This window comes from Salvelinus alpinus, chromosome 20, assembly GCF_045679555.1.
Source record: "Salvelinus alpinus chromosome 20, SLU_Salpinus.1, whole genome shotgun sequence".
NCBI classification, from domain to species: domain Eukaryota; kingdom Metazoa; phylum Chordata; class Actinopteri; order Salmoniformes; family Salmonidae; genus Salvelinus; species Salvelinus alpinus.
In genome coordinates this window covers 27,482,036-27,505,331 of record NC_092105.1, presented here as the reverse complement: position 1 = coordinate 27,505,331, position 23,296 = coordinate 27,482,036, and the positions used below count along the sequence as shown (strand labels likewise).

The window sequence follows — 23,296 nt, the reverse complement described above, 5'->3', positions numbered from 1 at the left end:
CCGCCACTCCTCCACTAACCTCTCCCTCTTCCAGTGTGTATTGGGGTATCAGCCGGTTCTGGCTCCTTGGCATCAGAGTCAGACCGAGGCTCCTGCGGTTGACGACTGGTTCCGGCGCGCAGAGGAAACATGGGACGCCTCCGCCTTTATTTTCTTGTGATTAATCACATTGTCTGAAAGCATTCAAAATACACTGAAAACATACCAAATACATAATCTATACAGCTTAAAACAACAATGCAATGTTAAAACAAGTCAACATGAGGTTAAAGAAAGTGTGCTTTTTCAATTTGCCTAATTTTGCTAAACGTTACATTAGACAAAATCAACGTCAATATTCTTGTAATGTTTTTTTGTATGAAAAAATCTTAATTTACAGCTTAATTTGAGCAAATTCAGAATTTGCGATGAATCACGATTCATCACAGCAAATCCTGCGTTTCCCTCAAAAAAAAAATTGTGTGTGTGTGTGGTGATATAAATGCTTAGAGTGATGGACTGCAATTACCAGAAATACTATTGTATGTAGTTTCATCCACCGAGTCAACACAATACGCCATGATTGTGGGAAGTGCACATGACAGATTGAAAGGACTAATTTCTGCCCATATTTGCTCTACAATTTATGACAGTCAAAGTTAATTAGCTGAACGGTACAGTGAGTACAGTAACCACAGCGAGGGTTCAGAACGTGTGTGACCCCTCCGTATTACAAGAGGGACAGATAGAAATTGTGTCTGTCCCAAATGGAACCATATGCCATATATGGTGCACTACATTTGACCAGTCCAATGGCCTGGTCAATTGGACTCTGGTCAAAAGTAGTATACTATATAGGGCATAGGGTTCCATTTGGGACAGACAGAGACAGACAGACAGTGTCATAGTCTAATTGCACAAAGGGAACAAACAGACCCTGTCGTCTGCTTTGTTTGCTTCCTGGTGGCTTGACAACAGCAATATAAAAATGTAAATATTGGGTTTTGCTGTGTGTGTGTGTGTGTGTGTGTGTGTGTGTGTGTGTGTGTGTGTGTGTGTGTGTGTGTGTGTGTGTGTGTGTGTGTGTGTGTGTGTGTGTGTGTGTGTGTGTGTGTGTGTGTGTGTGTGTGTGTGTGTGTGTCTCGGCAGGCAGGCCTCTGAAGGCACAGGTGGAAAATATGATCCTAGGTGCCACACTGTGAACCACATGGCCCAAACAACATGGGGGCAAAGAGGAGCACTACACTGACCTGGCACAGACTGGCTATGCTTGGACAGTTGACAACATGACAATGTTAGCTCGAGTTATCTGGGACTGAGAGCACTCTACTGTATGTCCCAACAACAACAAAAATCAACAACAACAGCTGAAATGAGACAAATAGCAGTTAAATCTGTAGTGAATATCAACACGTTGTAGTGTGAACTAAGACACACTTGAGATCACACATTAACACATTGAATGAAGAAGAACCCAACAGAGAGATTCTAATTTATGAATGCACAATACAAATTTGAACAAAAAGGCATATCTGAGAATATTCGTTAAATTTTTGTATTACAGACAATGTTGAAAACATTATCATTTCGGGATGTCAGATTAAATGGATGTATTTTTTTTACCATAAATTAATTGTAGTAGATTATATGATGCTGCTGTGCCACCTATGTCTGCTAGGAGCAGAAGTAGTGCTGGGAAGAAGCTTGTCTCCTTCTGGCTGCAATAAAGTTTTCTAGAAGTCTGCAGCTATGCTTAATCTTTGAGCTCCTTCTTGTGCCCCAAATGAAAGGCTGTACCTATCATGTCCTTTCAAATCAGAATCATATTTCGACAGAGAGAGACACAAGCCAGGCTGTTGAGCAGAGTATACAGTCGTGGCCAAAGGTTTTGAGAATGACACAAATATAAATTTTCACAAAGTCTGCTGCCTCAGTTTGTATGATGGCAATTTGCATATACTCCAGAATGTTATGAAGAGTGATCAGATGAATTGCAATTAATTACAAAGTCCCTCTTTGCCATGCAAATTAACGGAATGCCCAAAAAACATTTCCACTGCATTTCAGCCCTGCCACAAAAGGACCAGCTGACATCATGTCAGTGATTCTCTCATTAACACAGGTGTGAGTGTTGATGAGGACAAGGCTGGAGATAACTCTGTCATGCTGATTAAGTTCGAATAACAGACTGGAAGCTTCAAAAGGAGGGTGGTGCTTGGAATCATTGTTCTTCCTCTGTCAACCATGGTTACCTGCAAGGAAACACGTGCCGTCATCATTGCTTTGCACAAAAAGGGCTTCACAGGCAAGGATATTGCTGCCAGTAAGATTGACCTAAATCAACCATTTATCGGCTCATCAAGAACTTCAAGGAGAGCGGTTCAATTGTTGTGAAGAAGGCTTCAGGGCGCCCAAGAAAGTCCAGCAAGCGCCAGGACCGTCTCCTAAAGTTGATTCAGCTGCGGGATCGGGGCACCACCAGTACAGAGCTTGCTCAGGAATGGCAGCAGGCAGGTGTGAGTGCATCTGCACGCACAGTGAGGCGAAGACTTTTGGAGGATGGCCTGGTGTCAAGAAGGGCAGCAAAGAAACCCCTTCTCTCCAGGAAAAACATCAGGGACAGACTGATATTCTGCAAAAGGTACAGGGATTGGACTGCTGAGGACTGGGGTAAAGTCATTTTCTTTGATGAATCCCCTTTCCGATTGTTTGGCGCATCCGGAAAAAAGCTTGTCCGGAGAAGACAAGGTGACGCTACCATCAGTCCTGTGTCATGCCAACAGTAAAGCATCCTGAGACCATTCATGTGTGGGGTTGCTTCTCAGCCAAGGGAGTGGGCTCACTCACAATTTTGCCTAAGAACACAACCATGAATAAAGAATGGTACCAACACATCCTCCGAGAGCAACTTCTCCCAACCATCCATGAAGAGTTTGGTGATGCACAATACCTTTTCCAGCATGATGGAGGACATTGCCATAAGGCAAAAGTGATTACTAAGTGTCTCGGGGAACAAAACATCGATATTTTGGGTCCATGGCCAGGAAACTCCCCAGACCTTAATCCCATTGAGAACTTGTGGTCAATCCTCAAGAGGCGGGTGGACAAACAAAAACCCACAAATTCTGACATTTTTTGTCCATTAAAATAACATCAAATTGATCCGAAATACAGTGTAAACAAAGATAAACAAACCTTCTTCTGAAACTCGTCAGTCTATTCTTGTTCTGAGAAATTTTGGCTATTGCATGCAAGAAATTGCCAAGAAACTGAAGATCTCATACAACGTTGTGTACTCCTCCCTTCACAGAACAGTGCAAACTGGCTCGAACCAGAATAGAAAGAGGATTGGGAGGCCCCGCTGCATAACTGAGTAAGAGGACAAATACATTAGTGTCTAGTTTGAGAAACAGACGCCTCACAAGTCCTCAACTGGCAGCTTCATTAAATCGTACACGTAAAACACCCGTCTCAATGTCAACAGTGAAGAGGGGACTCCGGGATGCTGGCCTTCTAGGCAGAGTTCCTCTGTCCAGTGTCTGTGTTCTTTAGCCCATCTTAATCTTTTCTTTTAATTGGCCAGTCTGAGATATGGCTTTTTCTTTGCAACTCTGCCTAGAAGGTGCCAGGTTTTATGCGCCTTTTACTGAGGAGTGACTTCCCTCTGGCCACTCTACCATAAAGGCCTGATTGCTGGAGTGCTGCAGAGATGGTTGTCCTTCCGGATGGTTCTCCCAACTCTACAGAAGAACTCTGGAGCTCTGTCATAGTGACCATCGGGTTCTTGGTCACCTCCCTGACCAAGGCCCTTCTCCCCCGATTGCTCAGTTTGGCCGGTGGCCAGCTCTAAGAAGAGTCTTGGTGGTTCCAAACTTCTTCCATTTAAGAATGATGACCACTCTGTTCTTTGGGACCTTCAATGCTGCAAACATTTTTTGGTACCCTTCCCCAGATCTGTGCCTCAATATAATCCTGTCTCGGAGCTCTACAGATAATTATTTTGAACTCATGGCTTGGTTTTTGCCTGACATGCACTGTCAACTGTGGGACCTTATATAGACAGGTGTGTGCCTTTCCAAAACATGTCCAATCAATTGAATTTACCACTCGTGGACTTGAATCAAGTTGTAGAAACATTTCAAGGATGATCAATGAAAACAGGATGCATCTGAGCTCAATTTCGAGTCTCATAGCAAAGGGTCTGAATACTTATGTAAATAATGTATATATATATATTTTTTTATATATATATACATTTGCAAACATTTCTAAAAACCTGTTTTCGCTTTGTCATTGTGGGGTATTATGTGTAGATTGATGAAAAAATATATATTTAACCCATTTTAGAATAAGGCTGTAACGTAACAAAATGTGAAAAAAGGCAATTATTTTATTATTATTATTATTATTTTAATCTACATATATCAGGAACCATATAGGCCCAAGTATGGAGCCTTATGGGACACCACATTATATTATTTTGGCTCCGATAAAATTCCATCAATATCACAGACTTTGATATTATAAAAAATATATATTTTGTGTTCATATTTAGTGCATGGTGACCAACAACTTTTCTTCAAAATAATATTTATATCCTGAATTATAACACAAATTGAATGGCTGCTATTTGTAAGGTATTCCCAATATGTGCACTAGATGAGAATGTAAATCCATTAAAAAGAGCCCCCACAGGTTAATCTATCTATCTGATAAGATCTCTGGAGACAGTGGATATACGTATACTGTAGATCTGTAGTCTGAGAGACTTCATGTTACATATATGACCCTGTGTGTCAACAGATGTGTTGTATTGATCTGGTCCCTATACAGCCATGACCCACAACATATGGAGCAGATATACACATCAGCAGTCAGAGAGATTAGCAGACTATAGGGCCTCAGCATGGGGTTAGATGTCCCTGTCAATCCTGAACTCAAGATGAAAAATAAGAGCTGGTTGAAGACCTTGACTTATTCCACATTTTGTTGTGTTACAGCCTGAAATTCCAAATGTATTAAATATTATTATTTTTTGCACATTTATTGAAAATGAAATACATAAATATCTCATTTAAATGTATCCACACCCCTGAGTCCATACATGTTAGAATCACCTTTGGCAGGGTTTATAGCTTTATAGAGTCTTTCTGGGTTAGTCTCTAAGAGCTTTGCAAACCTGGATTGTACAATATTTGTACATTATTATTATTTTTTAATTCTTTAAGCTCTGTCAAGTTGGTTGTTGATCGTTGAAGACAGACATTTTTAAGTCTTGCCATAGATCTAAATGCAGATTTAATTCAAAACTGTAACCAGGCCACTCAAGAACATTCAATGTTATCTTGGTAAGCAACTCCAGTGTATATTTGGCCTCGTGTTTTAGGTTATTGTCCTGCTGAAAGGTGAATTTGTCTCCCAGTGTCTGATGGAAAGCAGATTGAACAAGATTTTCCTATAGGATTTTGCCAGTGCTTAGCTCTATTCCATTTATTTTTATTACAAAAAACTCCTTAGTCCTTGCCGATGACAAGCATACTCATAACATAATGCAGTCACCAACATGCTTAAAAATATGAAGAGTGGTAAGGAAGGACGCCTGTATCTTTGTAGTGACTGGATGTATTGATACACCATCCGAAGTGTAATTGATAACTTCACCATGCTTAAAGGGATATTCAATGTCTGCTTTATACATTTTTACCCATCTACCAATAAGTGTCCTTCATTGCGAGGCATTGGAAACCCTCCCTGGTCTTTGTGGTTGAATCTGTGTTTGAAATTCACTGCTCGACTGAGGGACCTTAGAGGTAATTGTATGTGTGGGGTACAGAGATGAGGTATTCATTAAAAAATAATGTTAAACTCTATTATTGCAAACAAAGTGAGTCCATGAAACTTATTATGTGACTTGTTAATGTCACGTGTGCTCCCTCTCCAGCCTCTAGGTCATCAGGCTGCTCATTAGGGTGCACACCTGTCACCAGCGTTACGCGCATAATGACACTCACCTGGACTCCACCACCTCCTTGATTACCTGCCCTTTATATGTCACTCCTTTTGGTTTCTTCCCCAGTTATCATTGTTGCTGTTTCATGTCAGTGCGCTGTTTCTGTTTCTTTCATTTATTAATTAAATGTATTCACTCCCTGAACTTGCTTCCCGACTCTCAGCGTACATTGTTACAACAAAGGGAAGCATCAGGGAGTGTATATTTTTTTATGTGTTGGAGGTGATGTCGGGTCCGGGTGTTCAAGCCGGAGCTACCTGGGAGGCCTCAGCCTGTTTGTAGGCTCCCATGAATACGCGGGTTGGATAGGCTCCCATGCCTAAGCTGGGTGAACAGGTTCCCGTGCCTCAACCGAGGCAACCGGGGAGGTCTCAGCCGGCTCATCAGGCTCTCACTCCTCAGCCTGTTAGTCAAGTTTCTGCGCCTCAGCGGAGGCGACCAGTCCGCTACGGATCCCCGGGATCGTCCCTGTGGTTGGCGACTTGCGGCTGGAGCCGAACGCGCCGGGGAGGGGGTACTGTCACGTATGCTCTTTCTCCGGCGCTCTAGGTCGTCATGCTCCTGCATCTCAGCCGGATCGACAGGTTCCCGCGCCTTAGCAAAGGTGACCGGTCCGCTCCTGATCCCCGGGATCATCATCTTGGTCGGCGTCCTGCAACTGGAGCCGCGCGTCGGGGAGGGGGTACTGTCACGTGTGCTCCCTCTCCGGCCTCAAGGTCACCAGGCTGCACCTTAGGGCGCACACCTGTCACCAGCGTTACGCGCAAAATGACACTCACCTGGACTCCATCACCTCCTTGATTACCTGCCCTTTATATGTCACTCCCTTTGGTTTCTTCCCCAGTCGTCATTGTTGCTGTTTCATGTCGGTGCGCTGTTTGTGTTTCTTGTTTTGTACATTTATTTATTAAAAGTATTCACTCCCTGAACTTGCTTCCCGACTCTCAGCGTACATCGTTACAGTTTAGCAAATTTTTACTCCTGAACTTATTTAGGTTTGCGTTAACAAAGTGGTTGGATACTTACTGACTCAAAATATTTCAGCTTTTATTAATAAAAAAATGTATAATAATTCCACTTTGGCATTATGGGGTATTGTGTGTAGGACAGTAACACAATCTCAATTTAATCAATTTTAAATTCAGGCTGTAACACATCAAAATGTGGAAAAAGTCAAGGAGTTTGAAAACTTCCTGAAGGCACTGAATGTACACTGTAGCCTACACACGCTCATATTTCAACCGGTATGTAGCCTACAAATACTCATGTTACATTAGCCGTCAAGCCTCATCCCTTTTTCTTGAGATTTATGCTGACAATTAGCTGATATCAATGTTTTGAGAACTTGTCACGAATGAACTACCATAAAAGTGATACCCAGAGCCTTTGGCTAATTTATTTAAAAAACAAATACGTTATTTACATAAGTATTCAGACCCATTTTCTATGACACCTGAAATTTAGCTCAGATGCATCCTGTTTCCATCGATCATCCTTGAGATGTTACTACAATTTGATTGGAGTCCACCTGTGGTAAATTCATTTGATTGGACATGATTTGGAAAGGCACACACCTGTCTATATAAATTCCCACAGTTGACAGTGCATGTCAGAGCAAAAACCAAGCCATGAGGTCGAAGGAATTGTCCGTAGATGTAACGGCTGTCGTAGTCGTTCTCCTCCTCGGACGAGGAGGAGCATGGATCGGACCAAGATGCGGATTGGTAAGTATTCATTATTTAATGGAAAAACAACAAACACTACAAAATACAAAAACCAACAAACGTGACTAACCCGAAACAGTCCTGTGTGGCCCAAACACTGACACAGGAACAAACACCCACAAAACACAAGTGAAACCCAGGCTGCCTTAGTATGATTCTCAATCAGGGACAACGATTGACAGCTGTCTCTGATTGAGAATCATACCAGGCCGAACACAAAATCCCAACATAGAAAATCAAACCTAGACCAACCCACCCAACTCACGCCCTGACCAACTAAAACAAATACAAAACAAAGGAAAACAGGTCAGGAACGTGACAGTAGAGCTCTGAGACAGGATTGTGTTGAGGCACAGATCTGGGGAAGGGTACCAAAACATTTCTGCAGCATTGAAGGTCCCCAAGAACACAGTGGCCTCCATCCTCTTAAATGGAAGAAGTTTGGAACCACCAAGACTCTTCCTAGAGCTGGTCCCCTAGCCAAACTGAGCAATCGGAGGAGAAGGTAACAACGAACAGATGGTAACAACGAACAGAGCTCCAGAGTTCCTCTGTAGAGATGGGAGAAACTTCCAGAAGGACAACCATCTCTGCAGCACTCCACCAATCAGGCATTTATGGTAGAGTGGCCAGACGGAAGCCACTCCTCAGTAAAAAGCACATGATAGCCCACTTGGAGTTTGCCAAAGGGCACCTAAAGACTCTCAGAACATGAGAAACAAGATTCTCTGGTCTGATGAAACCAAGATTGAACTCCTTGGCCTGAATGCCAAGCTTCACGCCTGGAGGAAACCTGGCACCATCCCTACGGTGAAGCATGGTGGTGGCAGCATCATGCTGTGGGGATGTTTTTCAGCGGCAGGGACTGGGAGACTAGTCAGGATCGAGGGAAAGATGAACGAAGCAAAGTACAGAGAGATCCTTGATGAAAACCTGCTCCAGAGCACTCAGGACCTCAAACTGGGGCGGAGGTTCACCTTCCAACAAGACAACGACCCTAAGCACACAACTAAGACAACACGGGAGGAGGGGCTTTGGGACAAGTCTCTGAATGTCCTTGAGTGGCTCAGCTAGAGCCCGGACATGATCCTGATTGAACATCTCTGGAGAGACCTGAATATAGCTGTGCAGCGATGCTCCTCGTCCAACCTGACAGAGCTTGAGAGGATCTGCAGAGAATAATGGGAGAAACTCCTCAAATACAGGTGTGCCAAGCTTGTAGCGTTATTCCCAAGAAGACTGGAGGCTGTAATCGCTGCCAAAGGTGCTTCAACAAAGTACTGAGTAAAGGGTCTGAAAACTTAGGTACATTTTATATTTCCGTTTTTAATTTGTAATACATTTGCAAAATTTCTAAAAAGGTGGTTTTGCTTTGTCATTATAGGGTATTGTTTGTAGATTGATGAGGTGGGAAAAGCAATTTAATCTATTTTAGAATAAGGCTGTAGCGTAACTAAATGTGGAAAAATCAAGGGGTATGAATACTTTCCGAATGCACTGTAGACCCAAGAACCTCTGTGGTGCAATTAATTCCCGAAAACTGAGGACAGACTGACAAGTAGCAGTGACAGAGGACCTGACGAGCCAAGATCTGCCTCACAGTCTCAGAGTCTTGGGAAAACAGGATATTTTTGAACATCAAATTAACACTTCAACACCCTACATCTAACAACCCACAAGTGAACTGGCCAGAGAAGTCATATCCCTCTCACAGGGCCTGAACCTCATGGAAGGATATCTAGGACAGAGTGAAATAAAAGGGAGCATAACATTTTATGAAGTTAAATTGCATTTTCTAAACATTCTCTGTGTGTCAATCTAAATCTTGTTGTTTTCTTAGACATCCATCCAATAAGAGGCATTTGACAAATAAAAGTGTTTAACATGCTATCTAGTTTAAATGCTGTGGCCAGGAGACAGATTTAATAAACCTCTACTGTTCTCCTTGCCTAGGTCAAGACACCTAGTACTGCCAAAGTTGTGGGTTCAATCCCAGCAGGAATCACATACACGTACTAAAGACAGTAACCTCAGTCCAAGGTCCAATCACAGTAAACAAGGCCAACGAAAGCAAAGCCAGGGGTCTCAAGGTCAAGCTATTGTAGGAGCCTCTGGGCAAACAACGCTTCAGTAGGTTTACATTAAATTTTAATTCACTATGAATATTATCTGTGGTGAGTTGATGCATTTAGTGTTTGAAACTGTGATATTAAAAGTATTGCCTCTCAATGATATGAGAGCATCAGATAAATAAGTACAAGAATTTAGTATATTATAGCTACTTGAATATGTTCAGTACCTAAAGAATACCTGTTATAACTTAATATTAATTTCTGTCTATCAAAACAGCATAACATTGAATTTCTTTGAACATTGGCATAACCTCAGCATGTCAAATATATAGGCTACTGTGAGTCATATTTCAAATGCTGATTGAAATTGAGACCACTGTACAGATCTGATCTGCTATCCCTGGGCAGAACAGAATCTCAAACCCAGTCAAATAGACAACCTCCAGCGAATCAGACATGTGCCTGTGGTTTTTTGGCAGTTTTGTTGGAGCATTTGGTAGTGGCCATAGGGGGTTATTAGACTAATGCTTTCTGGGTAATGAGAGTGCTGGCTTAATAACATTAGCTTGGATCACACATAACCAAAAAGTATTGCCTGTAAAGATTATTAAGCAAAATGAAACCCAATCTGTTTTGCACTAAGCAATTGATGCTTTTGAGAGATATATACTGTACAAAACAACAACAACACAAAAAAATATGAAAGGGATGGATATCTAGTTCAAACTCTCCATATGTTTCCTTTTTTTCATTTTGTTTTGATGGAACTGTTTCATCTGATCAACCATTTGGACACATTTGATTCTATGTTTGAAGTCTGTGCACAAGAAACATGGCTACAACCCCACCCCCCTCTCCATTGAAACTGATAAGGCAAGTAGGGCCTCCTATACCAGCCCATGATGATCACACGTTGTCCCATGTATCCATCCTTCAGTGTGGAGATGCAGATGGCGATGTGTGAGTATCATTTACTTGGACATGTTCTAGGTCTGCTCCCCAAATGGCACCCTATTCCTTACAGTATATATGGCGCTGGTCAAAAGTAGTGCACTATGAGGGGAATAGGGTGGCATTTGGTACGCAGACTAACTGTCCACATGAGCGCCAGATGCCCTGCTTTAGGTGGTCACAATAGTCGGCCAGCCGGCCGGTCAGAGACAGGGTCTATTACCGACACATCTGTTACACATGACTTTCTGGCAACAGGCACTTTCTACATTTTTCCTAACTGGTTTAGTGATTTTATCTTCAGTATACTTTGGCCGAGCGGCCAACAATAAATAAAGAATTCTTATTAGGCTATTGGCTGGCTAAGCTCTTCAAGAGGCAGCACATAATATAATTTATTTACAGCAATATAACACGAGACAAAGTAAGATCTGTCTGCTTCTTCCAGAATAATATTTGGTAACCTAGACCTACATCATTTCACTTTTTTTTTTATTTACCCTACAGCATGGGCTGGCCATTGAGTTTCACTCCCATTTATGTCACCATTGACAAGGGAGACTGAAACTGATTTAGACTGCTGTGTAACATAGTTTGAAGACCAAATAAATAAAATATCAAACAATAACGTTTTGAATATTGATAGGTTTAAAAGGCAAACTGTTATAATAGGTTTAGTAACAGTCAATAGGCCTATAAGCCTACATCACATACTGTGCGAATAATAGGCTATATGTAGTCTATAGTATAGGCCTATGCAAAATTGACTAAATATACTTTGTTTTATAACAAAAATACATTTTATAACGTTTTTTTTGTTGTCAATATTTAATATCTGTATACATAGAGCCAAGTATGTTTACTTCATGGCATGCAATTGATAGGCTGTCATTGATGTTGCACCTTTTCTTGGTTCATCTACCGTATATAGATTAAACACGTACAACCCTCTTTTCTCAAATACCTTTGTGTCACTTCTTACAAGCCATGTAGGAAATGTCCGAAATTCACGAATTCATGGGGGATTCTGTTTCACTAAAGCCAAGAAACGGTTAGCTATGTCTTCATGTGAAAATATTATGTTTTATGATTCCCCTCCCTGTCTGATGTAGGCTATGTTGGTCGGCATGCGGCACTGGTAGAAGAAACAGACCCCGTCTGCAATTATCATGGATAATGGTGAAACAGTGAGCTCACCTGTAGGGGTCTCTGGCTGAATAAGACTCCATGTCACCCTCGTCGATGACAGAAGGACGTCGTGACTCTTCTTCCCTATTTGAAATATCCCTCTCACTATCGGTTCGTCTGTGTCGTAATCGGTGTACTGTTTCTCTGACTGTTCTTGTTCTTGCTCACACGACTCGTCCACGCAAAGCTGTGCAGCTGAGACCGAGAGTTTATCGGGTTGTTTTGGTTGTTGCGTTCTCTTGTTCTTCTTCCCACGGTTGCCTGTACTCACCGGAGACCCCGGTGGCGTCTCATTCAACTCCTCCTGGCTCTTTGACAATGCGTCCTGTTCATTTATCGATTTTCGAGGGGACTCAAACATTTAAAAACGTTAACGGTAAAGTCTTATTCCACAATGGTGCCTGCTTTGTAGGCTATTACTGGGTTGCTTACATGGGCGCGTGCCCGCGATGGTAAGGTTACTATGGCAGGTCCAACAGTTGAAACTTCCCACTCTGCCTAGTTATGTAGTTATGACTAGATGGTATACAGTTTATGTCAGAATTGACCAGAATTAACTGTTGCTGCAGGTTGGGATAATTAACGTAGCAGGTTATGAGAATTAGGTTAAGGTTAGGAAAATGATTAGGGTTAGCTAAAATGCAAAAATGTTAACTTTTGACGTAAATATGACATAAACTGTAATCAATCGAGCCATGACCCCTCTGCCTACTTCAAATCACCAGACGGAGCGCAGCCCGTGAAGTGTTCCTCCCGGGCACACGCCCGCAAGAAAAGTTCAAAATAAAATCTCTGTCAAGAGCCTATAGGATATAACGTATGGTGTGTTTATATTTCATGCAGCCAACTTGCCAGTCATTAGACCATCATTTGTATCATGCTATGGTTAATTTCTAAATTCGTTTACATGCTTGGCCTATGCACCGAATCCAAAGAGCTGGTGCGTAAAGTTTGAGTTACGCACAGGAATGGATTTATATTTTTCAGGACCCTGTCTGTCCTGTCCATTATGTCATTGACTTTACCTCAATGTTGAAGGTTTACGAACTAACAAAAGTAATATCCTACTGAGTAATACGGGTATAGGCCTATATACCTAGACAAGGCTAATGCACCAATATCCTTAGCAGCACCATGGACAGTTCCTGATTTAACAAAGGAACCCTGCGTACCCATTCATAAAGTTACAGATGACACAGGGATTCCAGTTTCCCAATTTGACATAGTTTACAGCCAACCGACCAGGATGTCTCTCAAATAAATAAAAAACTGTGTGCATTTATGAAATAATAAATTTGTATTTTGGGGACACATGATATACAGATTTCAGGAGTACATACATTGATTTCATTTTTTCATTTTATTATTCCAGTTTAAAGCATGCTGTGAGTGTTTACTTCCATCTAAGATGTATGCTTATAATCAAATGATTAAACGGTTCAGTGAAGATTCTGATATTGAGGAAGGACGGATATCCAAGGAAACATCTCTAATGGTTATTCAACATGACCAGTGAATAAAGAGCACCATTCAGAATGTCTATCATGAAGTTGGCTCGCTGCATGGTGTTTTCCCTTATGATATAAGTATTGAGTTATAGATGCAGCCAGTGTGTTCATGCATAAACAAGATCATTTTCATAAATTAAAAACCTCCCTAGCAGAAGTAACATCTGTGTCTTGCTCGGTTTGCATACGAGATGGTGTTCGTACTAAATAGCAACCTATACCCTTCTATACTTGTGCAGGGCTCATAGTGCTCCGGTCAAAAGTAGTACACTATATATAGGGGATAGGGTGTCATTTTGGGAAGAAACCATGGTGGCATGTGAATGCCCCTTGACTTACTGCAGCTATTCGTGACATGGCAGAAAAACGCTCGTTGTGTCCTTCAGTATTTGATATACAACGTTAGGTAAATAAATGCTGGCTAAGGGGATGTGCTCATTTTCACTCATATAGCCTAGGCCTAAATGTTCATCACAAATGGATGTCTTAATATTTCTCATATCAAGATGCTTTTAATTTCATGCATCTACAATTCATAATATAGCCTAGGACAATATAGGATATATTGATTTAGTAGCCTATCCTTATGGGCAGAGAAATAGTCACTCTCCATGCGTAAAGATTTGACGGAACCCCATATTTTAGAGAATGTGTCAATAATTTGGACATCCAAGAAGTGTCGAATGTGGGTCTCAGCGAAGTCAAGGTTATTTTGCGACCAGGCTGAGGGACTGAGGGGAAAGCCACTGAAACTAATTGTGCCTTAACTCTGGGTTTTTTCAGATTTAGTCATAGGCTATACGTTTTCATTTAGGTTTTTATGCAATTTTATCATTATAAAGAACCATATAGTCGATGATTGAGCCACACCTGTCAACGTAATGTTGGCGAAATCAGTCCTGCTCAAAAGTTGCTATTTCTGTTTAGCTCCGTCATTGTCAATGCAGATGTAGGATATCAATTTGAGCCAGTTTGCTACAGCAGGAAAATGATCCTGCAGCATTAGGAAATGCGAATTATTATGTGGATTATAATTAATGGACATTTTTGTAGCGGTTGATACATTTTTCGTTAGGGCAAAGTCTGACATTTCAAAGTGGAAATTACAAACTTAAGAAGACTTTTTAAACCTAAAATAGACTACAGGTTTGCATTTTCTGTGTAGGAAATTCTCAGCAACAAAGGAATGATCAAACTAAGATCCTACATCTGTAGATCCAGATAATAATTAAAGAAATTGTAGGCTACTCATTCACTTTATTTTACAATAATAATTGAGTGCGCCTCATGAGATATACATTTATCTCCACTGACTTATGTACACTCGAATCACATCGGAAGAGAGTTTAAAACTAAAAACTAAATGCAAATAACGAACATATGAGTATAACTCCATGGCACTCAGTCCCTATGCGTCCTGAAAACATCCTACATTATAAAATGTTTACAAACAATATACAGTCGGCACACATTGAAGATAAGCATCATGCTGCAAATAGCTCTTCTGCACTGATTTGGACATGCATGCAATGGCGCAATAAGAAGGTGCCTGGTATGTTCCAAAATGTGCTGCACTGATAATGAATATGAAGATGGGCCACGGTTGAATTTTGAAATGAAATAATAAGTAGGCCTACTTCGTTTTATGCAATGAGCATTTCCAGGTGAAGCGTTGTATACACAGTTAGGCGTTTAGGATACTTTGCAAGTAGTAGGCCCCTACGCATTATCAAACTTTTAAGTAGGCTATCAATGTTTTGGGGAAAATAAAATTATCAATATTGTGCAACGTTGCATGATTTGCAGTAGGCTAAATAATTGCTAAGGCAACCGATTTGTATTAGCACTAGCCTCTGTATACATAACTTTTTTATAAAACGGTTGTATCATATAAACATGACATAACACTATTTTATTAAAGATTAACAACATGGAGTTGTGTGAAATGAAATACGACTCGACTTTATAAAAAAGCTATTCATAATTCTGTACAAAATCACAACAAAATAATTCAGTATGGGAGATGTACAATACTGGTTGAAAAATATAGAAATCTTTATTATTTATTTTATTGGCCCAAGTATTCGTTTAAAAATTGCATAGTTTTCCAAATTATTGCTTGTGATTTTGTAGCATGGATAATCAACACATTCTGAGTATAGTCACCACTATTTCCACAATGTGACCTATAGAAGCGCTATAGAATACAATACATAAAGTGAAAGAGAATATGCATATGTATCCGCACTTCTCCTAAAGGCAGTAACAACAATAAATACATAGGCTACATGATAGAATCAAGAGGATAATAAATTGCTCTTTTGCATCAGTGGCACTAGGATATCATATCATGACGCACTCTTATCAGTCTTTGATGGTTTAATGTATTCACGGATCATGAAATATAGCGTTAAGCTGAGCATTCATGACTCTCTCGTGATGAGTGTGTCCTTCGTATGACATAATGTTTTCCATCGGTATCTCACACCGCTGCGCAGAGCTCGCGTAAAGGGGCGCGTGTCCCTGTGGACCCGCCAGTCCCGCGGCAGCCTGGTAGTGCATTGTAAATGCGTAGTTCTTTTCGAACTCAGACGAAGGCTCGTGTTTGAAGGAAAAGTTCCCGTTGACACTCAGTGGTGGGCTTAAAGGTCCGTCGAATGATGGACTAGTGCAGTCTGTAAGCGGCAGCGCGGTCTCAAAGAACGGCTCCAGCGCACTTCCGTATGAATGGGGCTTGACGTGGAAGATGTGGGAGCTGTCCATTGTACCATATGGAGGGCTGGGAAGACCCGGGGTCTGGTAGGAGTAGGGATGCGCGGCGAAGGAAGCACTTGCTGGTTGCATATGAGATGGTATCTCCTGTGTCTGCTCCGGGAGGAAAGTTCTGGGGTTGAGCTGGAGACATCCTGCCACTAGATTAGTAGTGGGCTGAGACAAGCCCTTACACAGGGCCTGTACAAATGACATGATGTCTGGGCTCTTACCCGACCGCAAGATCTCTGACAGGGCCCAGATGTAGTTTTTAGCTAGACGCAGAGTCTCAATTTTTGAGAGCTTTTGGGTTTTGGAGTAACATGGCACAACTTTACGCAAACTCTCGAGCGCGTCGTTGAGTCCGTGCATACGATTCCTTTCGCGCGCGTTCGCCTTGTGGCGCCTCATCTTAAACCTCTGCATTCTGGCTTTTGTCATTTTCTTCTTTTTTGGTCCACGACGTTTAGGCTTTTGATCGTCGCCTTCTTCTTCCTCATCTTCCTCTTCATCATCATCCTCATCCAGTCTGTTTAACCCATCCTCGTCGTCATCCTCGAGGTCCCCGTGCATGGATTCGAGTGCGCCGTTTTTCTTCTCCATATCCTGTTCGTCCTGGGAGCCCTGACACTCATCAGTCCAGGTCGCAGAATCGTGGGGGTCTGATGACATCATGGTTTCTTCCGTGTAGGACTTAGTCATATTGGAAATCTGTCAATAAAAAAGACAACCGTGAGCAGACTCACTTAGGACATAATTTTCTACTTGACTAATAGCCTATTCAGCAGGAATTCGTTTTGGAAAATGTTCATTATGCTATACAAATTTTTTCACTCTAAGTCAAACAAAAATAATGTTGTATCAGAAGAACCAATATTACGTTTGCAACACCGATGATTATATAGGCTATCATAAACGTCATATGAATTTGAGAGCAAAATGTAGAACAGTACTTTGTTGTCAGGATAAACCAAAAACATTATAGTAGCATAATACATAAAGTATTCAATTATCACCTAATAGCTTGACATAACGAGTCCACAATTTGATAAAAAAAATAATTGTTGCAATTACGTTATTTTAAATCTCCAGTCAGTTGAAACATCTATGAAATGTAATCGCTGAGTTCAATCAGAATATCTGAATCCCTGTTTCCTTTTTGTAACAGGTGACATATGGTCACATCACCTCTCATCTGAGCAGGTTTGTATCAATAAATAATTCAAGCCTATTCAGAAAATCTTTAACTGCTAAATAACTATACTTTATGGCAATGTAACAGATAAATCACAGCACACAGCACTCCATGCAATTACTTTAACCCAAAGCATTTGCATGAATAAGTTATTGCATTATAAGATTGAGAAATAAATACCTATGTTTTGCAGAATTATCTTGTTATGACTCTGGCATGCCCCTCCTGAAGTGTGAGGTCCGGTGGATGGATTGTAATGTGGCTGCGCCGACAGATGCTCGGGTTATATAGCGCTGCTGCTGATGCTGCGAGTGACTGACGGAGAGAGAGATGAACCTGTGTGTTTATATGGCTGTATCCCTAATACCATCACCATCGCGTTACCCAATGACAGTCAGGAACAGGCTCCACCCACCCAGGCCTTACTCCCGGCACGCGCCATATGGTCCATCTACGTCAGGCAAAAACGGCCTCAAGTGTCACGTGATATGGGACCATTTGTGTTCGCCAGCGCTCTGTATTCCGCTCCTTTGTGGCCAAAAGAAAGTGGCCATCTGTCACCAGTTAGGGACTCCATAGACCTGTGTGGACCCGCAGGATGGATTAACCCTTTGGTGCGTAAGACATATTCAATCACTACCAATACTCAAGCCCAACCCATTACCCACGTGTGTCCTCTTTACATGGTTTGATTTTATTAATCATGAATCTCATAATTATGGAATAATGTCATTTTGCACATTAGGCTACTTTGGGGACATTGAACACACCTAACATAGCCCAATAAACACGTCAAGTCACAAAGGAAAGAATAAGGCCCTTGCTGGCAATATTAAAGGCCCCATTCTGGCCCTTCATAACAGAAAAAAAGTTAATTTAGACCAAATGCATACTTTGCCTTTCTTTTTTTGCTCATTGCTGACTGCATCAGTGCTCATCTGTAAGCGTTATTGTCCCCATCTCTAACAGTGCGTGATGTTGATTGGCAACAGTGGTTGTACAATCTGGACCGAGCTCGAGCTGCTGAAGTAATGAGCATCGAGTCTCCCTCTCTTTTCAAACTGCAGGTCGGCACGCGAGTCGCACGCGCACTAACAAAAGCCTGTTTCACGGCTCACTGCCTCGATCCAACGACCAAAATCTGTTATCTTCTGTTCAATAATGCCCCAAAAATCTACATGTTGACCGTTGGACAGACAGCGTAACAAGTGGGGGTAACAACATACAATCAAGACAGAACTGAACCACGAGACAACGATTGAATATTTAAGCAGAATAGTTATAGAGTGGGGCTACAAAATTAGTCCATGGGCCTAGAATGAGAAAGGCAATCTGCTACACGAACTAAAACCATACGGACTGTCTGGTCATTCACAAAATGAGTAACTCTAGGCCTATAGCCTAAAATCTAACGACTGGGCATTTGGGTAGTCCTAAATGTAAATACACCCATAAGCACATAATTTGGGATGAATTATCAATATCTTTAAATAAACCTATTGATATAGCCTATAGTTGCCTAGGCCTACGTGTATGGATAATTGCGCAAATAACTAAATTCTTTATGCTAAACAAAAAGTCTAAATTAAAACAATTTTGCCGAAATGATGAGCCATCATAACATTTTAAACTTGTAAACGTCCATTAAAAAAGCTTCTTTTTTTTTCAACATTTCAACTCGGTAGTGTCTGAACGGACATCCCGAGAAAAACACCCCACATTCACACTGTTTGCTCAGCTCTGAATCATATATTTAACAGCATCGGTTAGGCTAATGGCCCGGCGGAGCAACGCAGAGCTCGGGGCCGCTCCGTGATGTAGGTAACCGTCAAGTGGCCACATAACCTGGTCGCCTCAAAGTGCTGCCTGAGAGAGAACACCTTATCTTGACTCTTTCATAAAACCAGGACAAGTTGTGTCAGTCGAAAGTCCCCTACGAGAACAAGCTGCGCACGCAGCTTCCCGGACTACATCTTTCTGTTACCATGTAAACTGTGTTAGCAGGAGACACACGTGGTCGAGGCTTTCAGCACCACCGACAGCTACACGTACAAGTTGGAATACATCACACTTCTCTTAGAAACTACATATGATTTTAGGATAGACTTCACAAAACAATCTGTTTATGTATTTAACAGCTCATAATTACTAGGCTAACTTTGGTTTAAATAATACACAGTAAGACCAGTCTATCTGTTAAACATATTGGCTAAACATATAACTAATTCCTAAAGAAAATGCACTGATTAAACGTGAATTTGCTTTAGACTTGCCTATGTCTAAACATAATTCACACTGATATTGGCTTCATATTGTAGACATATTGTAACATGTCTTTGCAAACATTATTCGTTTATTCTGTGCTCAACAATATGATACTTTACTGTTTTGCTCGTAAAACAATATTTTAAATGCAAAAAAGATAAACCAAGTTTACAGAACATCCCACTTGGCACAGACATAATTTCAACGTCTATTCCACATTGGTACAACTTAATTTCATTGAAATGACGTGGAAACAACGTTGGTCCAACCAGAGAGTGCACAGTGGGGTGCATTGTGTTCAATTTGGTGTTTGGTTGCAAACATCCTAAACCCACCGTATCTATTTGAATATGATGATCTGACCTATTCTCTAGCACTAATTAGAAGCCCTTGTCCCAGAGCAGGGAATACATACTGAGTCCCTACTCCTAGTCTCCTACCAATGCCCTTCCGCTTGAATGGACGCTTAGATTGAACTAATTCCGCGTAGCATTTCATTGCACCTTCATCGCACTAATTGCTTATGCAAAAATGCAAATGTGTATTAATTAGTTAGACCACTGATTAGTTATTTGGTATTGGCGTGTTATAAATCACAATTTTGGACGGGGATATAAAGTCCTGGCTCGAAATCCAGCTGTGTATTGCGCGATGGGTTTTGGTTTCAATAATAGGCCTAGGATATGGAACCCTTCCGGCGCGTTCATATTGCAGGTGACCACCTGCTGCATGCACGTGTCTATCTGACCCCTGTGTGGAGTGAAGATATGACCTAAATATCTTATTAGGGAAATGCATAATATTAACAATAACACCAATGGGCTAAGAATAAATATAAAATAATAATAATCATAATGTTCTTATTATTACTCTGTTGAAGCCTAATACAAATATTAACATATAAGGCCTACACTGTTGTAATATAACAATACCTACTAGACTTTTAATAATAACAATGTAAGTATCATACAAGTATTATTATTTGCCGGGGCCTCAGAATGATGTCCAATAATTTTGTTTATTGACGAACAAATATTAATCTTATATTTTTTGCCAAAAACGCATCACTTAGTTAAGACAATCCATTTTGTAAAATGTTGGGAACTTTAAAGCTAAAATCCTTAGTTGATATACATACAGTTTTTGACTTATAAAGTAATGATATAGAGGCCTGTACCCATTTATTCTTGAAGAATATAATTTATAAATGCCTCATCCGCTTAGTTCAACTGTCGTACCCCATCAGAACCCAAAATATAAGTCTGGTTTACTCCAATGTTTGTAAACAATGTAAATGTAAACAAACACTGTATAGCCTCAAAACATGGTTAAAACTATAAAGTTGATCAAATCAAATGTTATTGGTCACATACACATGGTTAGCAGATGTTAATGCGAGTGTAGCGAAATGCTTGATATCATGGATGGTCAGTCCTTGCATCTATAGATCTGTCTATACATTTGAGTGGTAACATTTATCCAGGCCCATCCCTCAGCTACTGTTTCAATTAAGGATTCTAGCTTTAATTTTGTTGTTTTTCTTTTAAAACACACATAGCCTAACAGTCACCCATAGATCACAATTACATCCTTCACGATCTGTTTTAAATTCTTCGAACAGGCACTCATAACTAAGCTAGACAATATAACTTTTGTTTTCATAATTAAGAAACAGGGGTGGCACTTGAGGTAGCACTCGAATGTGATGAAATCAGCACATTTCATTGTTTATTTGTCAAAATGAGGTCCAGAATATTAGAGTTTTGCGCTGGTGAGTAGGACTGTGAGACTGAGTCACTTTTCTCAAAACAGACCAAGATCTTTTTATTGTTTTAATGTTTTGTCTTGGACGGATGCATGCAGCTGAATGCGGTAGTATGGCGTCGTCTTGTGGTGGATATGAAACATTATGTCGGAGGCATCAGGACCGGCTTTTTCAAAACTGTTAGTCTATAATGCTCTTTTTCGCTATCCAGGATCAAATTTTATGAAAATAATCGGATAGGGTCATTCAGGTCCAAATACCAAAATATAAAGATCACAGAAACCGTATTTTCATTGCATTAAACAGGCCTACTCATTGCCGCCTAGTACTGGACAGCTATCTACGCGTTCACTGTCATGGTGAAACAGAAATTAGTAAACTACATGAATTAAGGTAAAGATAATACAATAAATTATATTAGCCCCTGCATTTCGCTTAAGTAGGTAGGTAGCTAGGCTACATGCATTTGTTTGACACTTCTTAATATAAGAGCTGACCACATTCCTATACTGCAGTCAATTTAACATCATGAAGCTTTGGTTTTCAGAGTTAAGAACGTTTTTTAAACCACCCCACCTTAGTTTCATTGAAATATATCGGTTGTAGTGCATTTCGCCTATCTAAATCATCCCTTCCAGTCGGATCAAGAATATGCTGATTTTCGGGAATAAAAACTATTCTAATCACTTCCTTTGAGTCTTGAGAAACGCAAAAACAACATTTAATTAATACAGGTCGGATTGGATTACCCAATCAGAAGAATCAGAATCACATTTTTCAGTTTTAAAGTACTAAATTCGAGCATTTAATCCACAATTGCCGAAAATCCGTTTAGAAGAATTTCGAAAAACTGGGCCCATAGGAGAAGCTTTAAACTATAGGAACTACTTTTTAATCTTTAAACTATTCCATAAAGTTTTTAAATTGTTTAGATTATGAACATCTAAAAAGTATAAATGTTACTGCAATTAATTGACCTAGTCAAACGTTCCTGATAACCACTCTAGCACAGGTGGGATTTCACATCTTCATATATATTGACTGAATTATAGGTATGTGGTGAATTGTTATATTGAGAATTGTCAAATAAATGCATCTACTTACTTAGAAGTGATATGCAAGCCCTATAATTTTTAATCAAGGTAGCTCTACCACTATTCATGTAGTCTACTCATCTCTGTTAAGACAGTGTAGAGGTAGTACCACAACCTGTCTAGTAGATGGCATGATCCTATCCAATTATTTTCTGAAAAATCGTCTCAAAAACAGCCAGATCAATCTGATCCCCCTGGATAGCAAAACATGGATTACAGAATCTGGATCAATCTGATCCAGATAAAACATTTTGAAAAACTGTGCCCTGAGCCTTGTGTGCAAATTAAGTAGAACATACATAGACAAACTATAATCCACTACACAACAAAACAACAACATAGGCCTATAAGCAAACCTGACCCCTACACTCTGGAAAAAAATTAAGTTATTCCATTCTATCTACTCTACACAAGGCTTATCCTATTGTATGCTATTCTATTGACAGGTGCTGCTCTGAGGAAAATCAAATACGGTGCATACGGAAAGTATTCAGACCCCTTGACTTTTTCCACATTTTGTTACGTTACAGCCTTATTCTAAAATGAATAAAATTATAATTTTTCCTCATCAATCTACACACAATACCCCATAATGACAAAGTGAAAACAGGTTTTTAGAAATCTTTGCAAATGTATTAAACATAAGAAACAGAAATACCTTATTTACATAAGTATTCAGACCCTTTGCTATAAGACTTGAAATTGAGCTCTGGTACATCCTGTTTCCATTGATCATCCTTGAGATGTTTCTACAACTTTATTGGAGTCCACCTGTGGTAAATTCAACTGATTGG

General features: G+C 40.4%; 1 protein-coding gene and 1 pseudogene across 1 annotated transcript; both read right to left on the bottom strand.

Moving 5' to 3' along the window:
* Nucleotides 1-12,341, bottom strand: part of LOC139547097 (ceramide kinase-like protein) — an 81,323-nt pseudogene extending 68,982 nt beyond the window's left edge.
* Nucleotides 12,342-14,669: 2,328 nt separating this feature from the next.
* LOC139546607 (neurogenic differentiation factor 1-like) lies at nt 14,670-17,721 on the bottom strand. The gene is made up of 2 exons (XM_071355172.1): nt 17,559-17,721; nt 14,670-16,894 (listed from the first exon to the last, which is right to left on the bottom strand). Exon 2 carries the CDS (start codon nt 16,883-16,885, stop codon nt 15,821-15,823), a length of 1,065 nt encoding a protein of 354 aa, XP_071211273.1. The 5' UTR covers nt 16,886-16,894; nt 17,559-17,721; the 3' UTR covers nt 14,670-15,820.
* Between the last annotated feature and the right edge of the window lie 5,575 nt (nt 17,722-23,296).

What these genes read in the sequence shown, in the direction of transcription:
- LOC139546607 (XM_071355172.1), bottom strand. Translation starts at nt 16,885, where the DNA reads ATGACTAAGTCCTACACGGAAGAAACCATGATGTCATCAGACCCCCAC.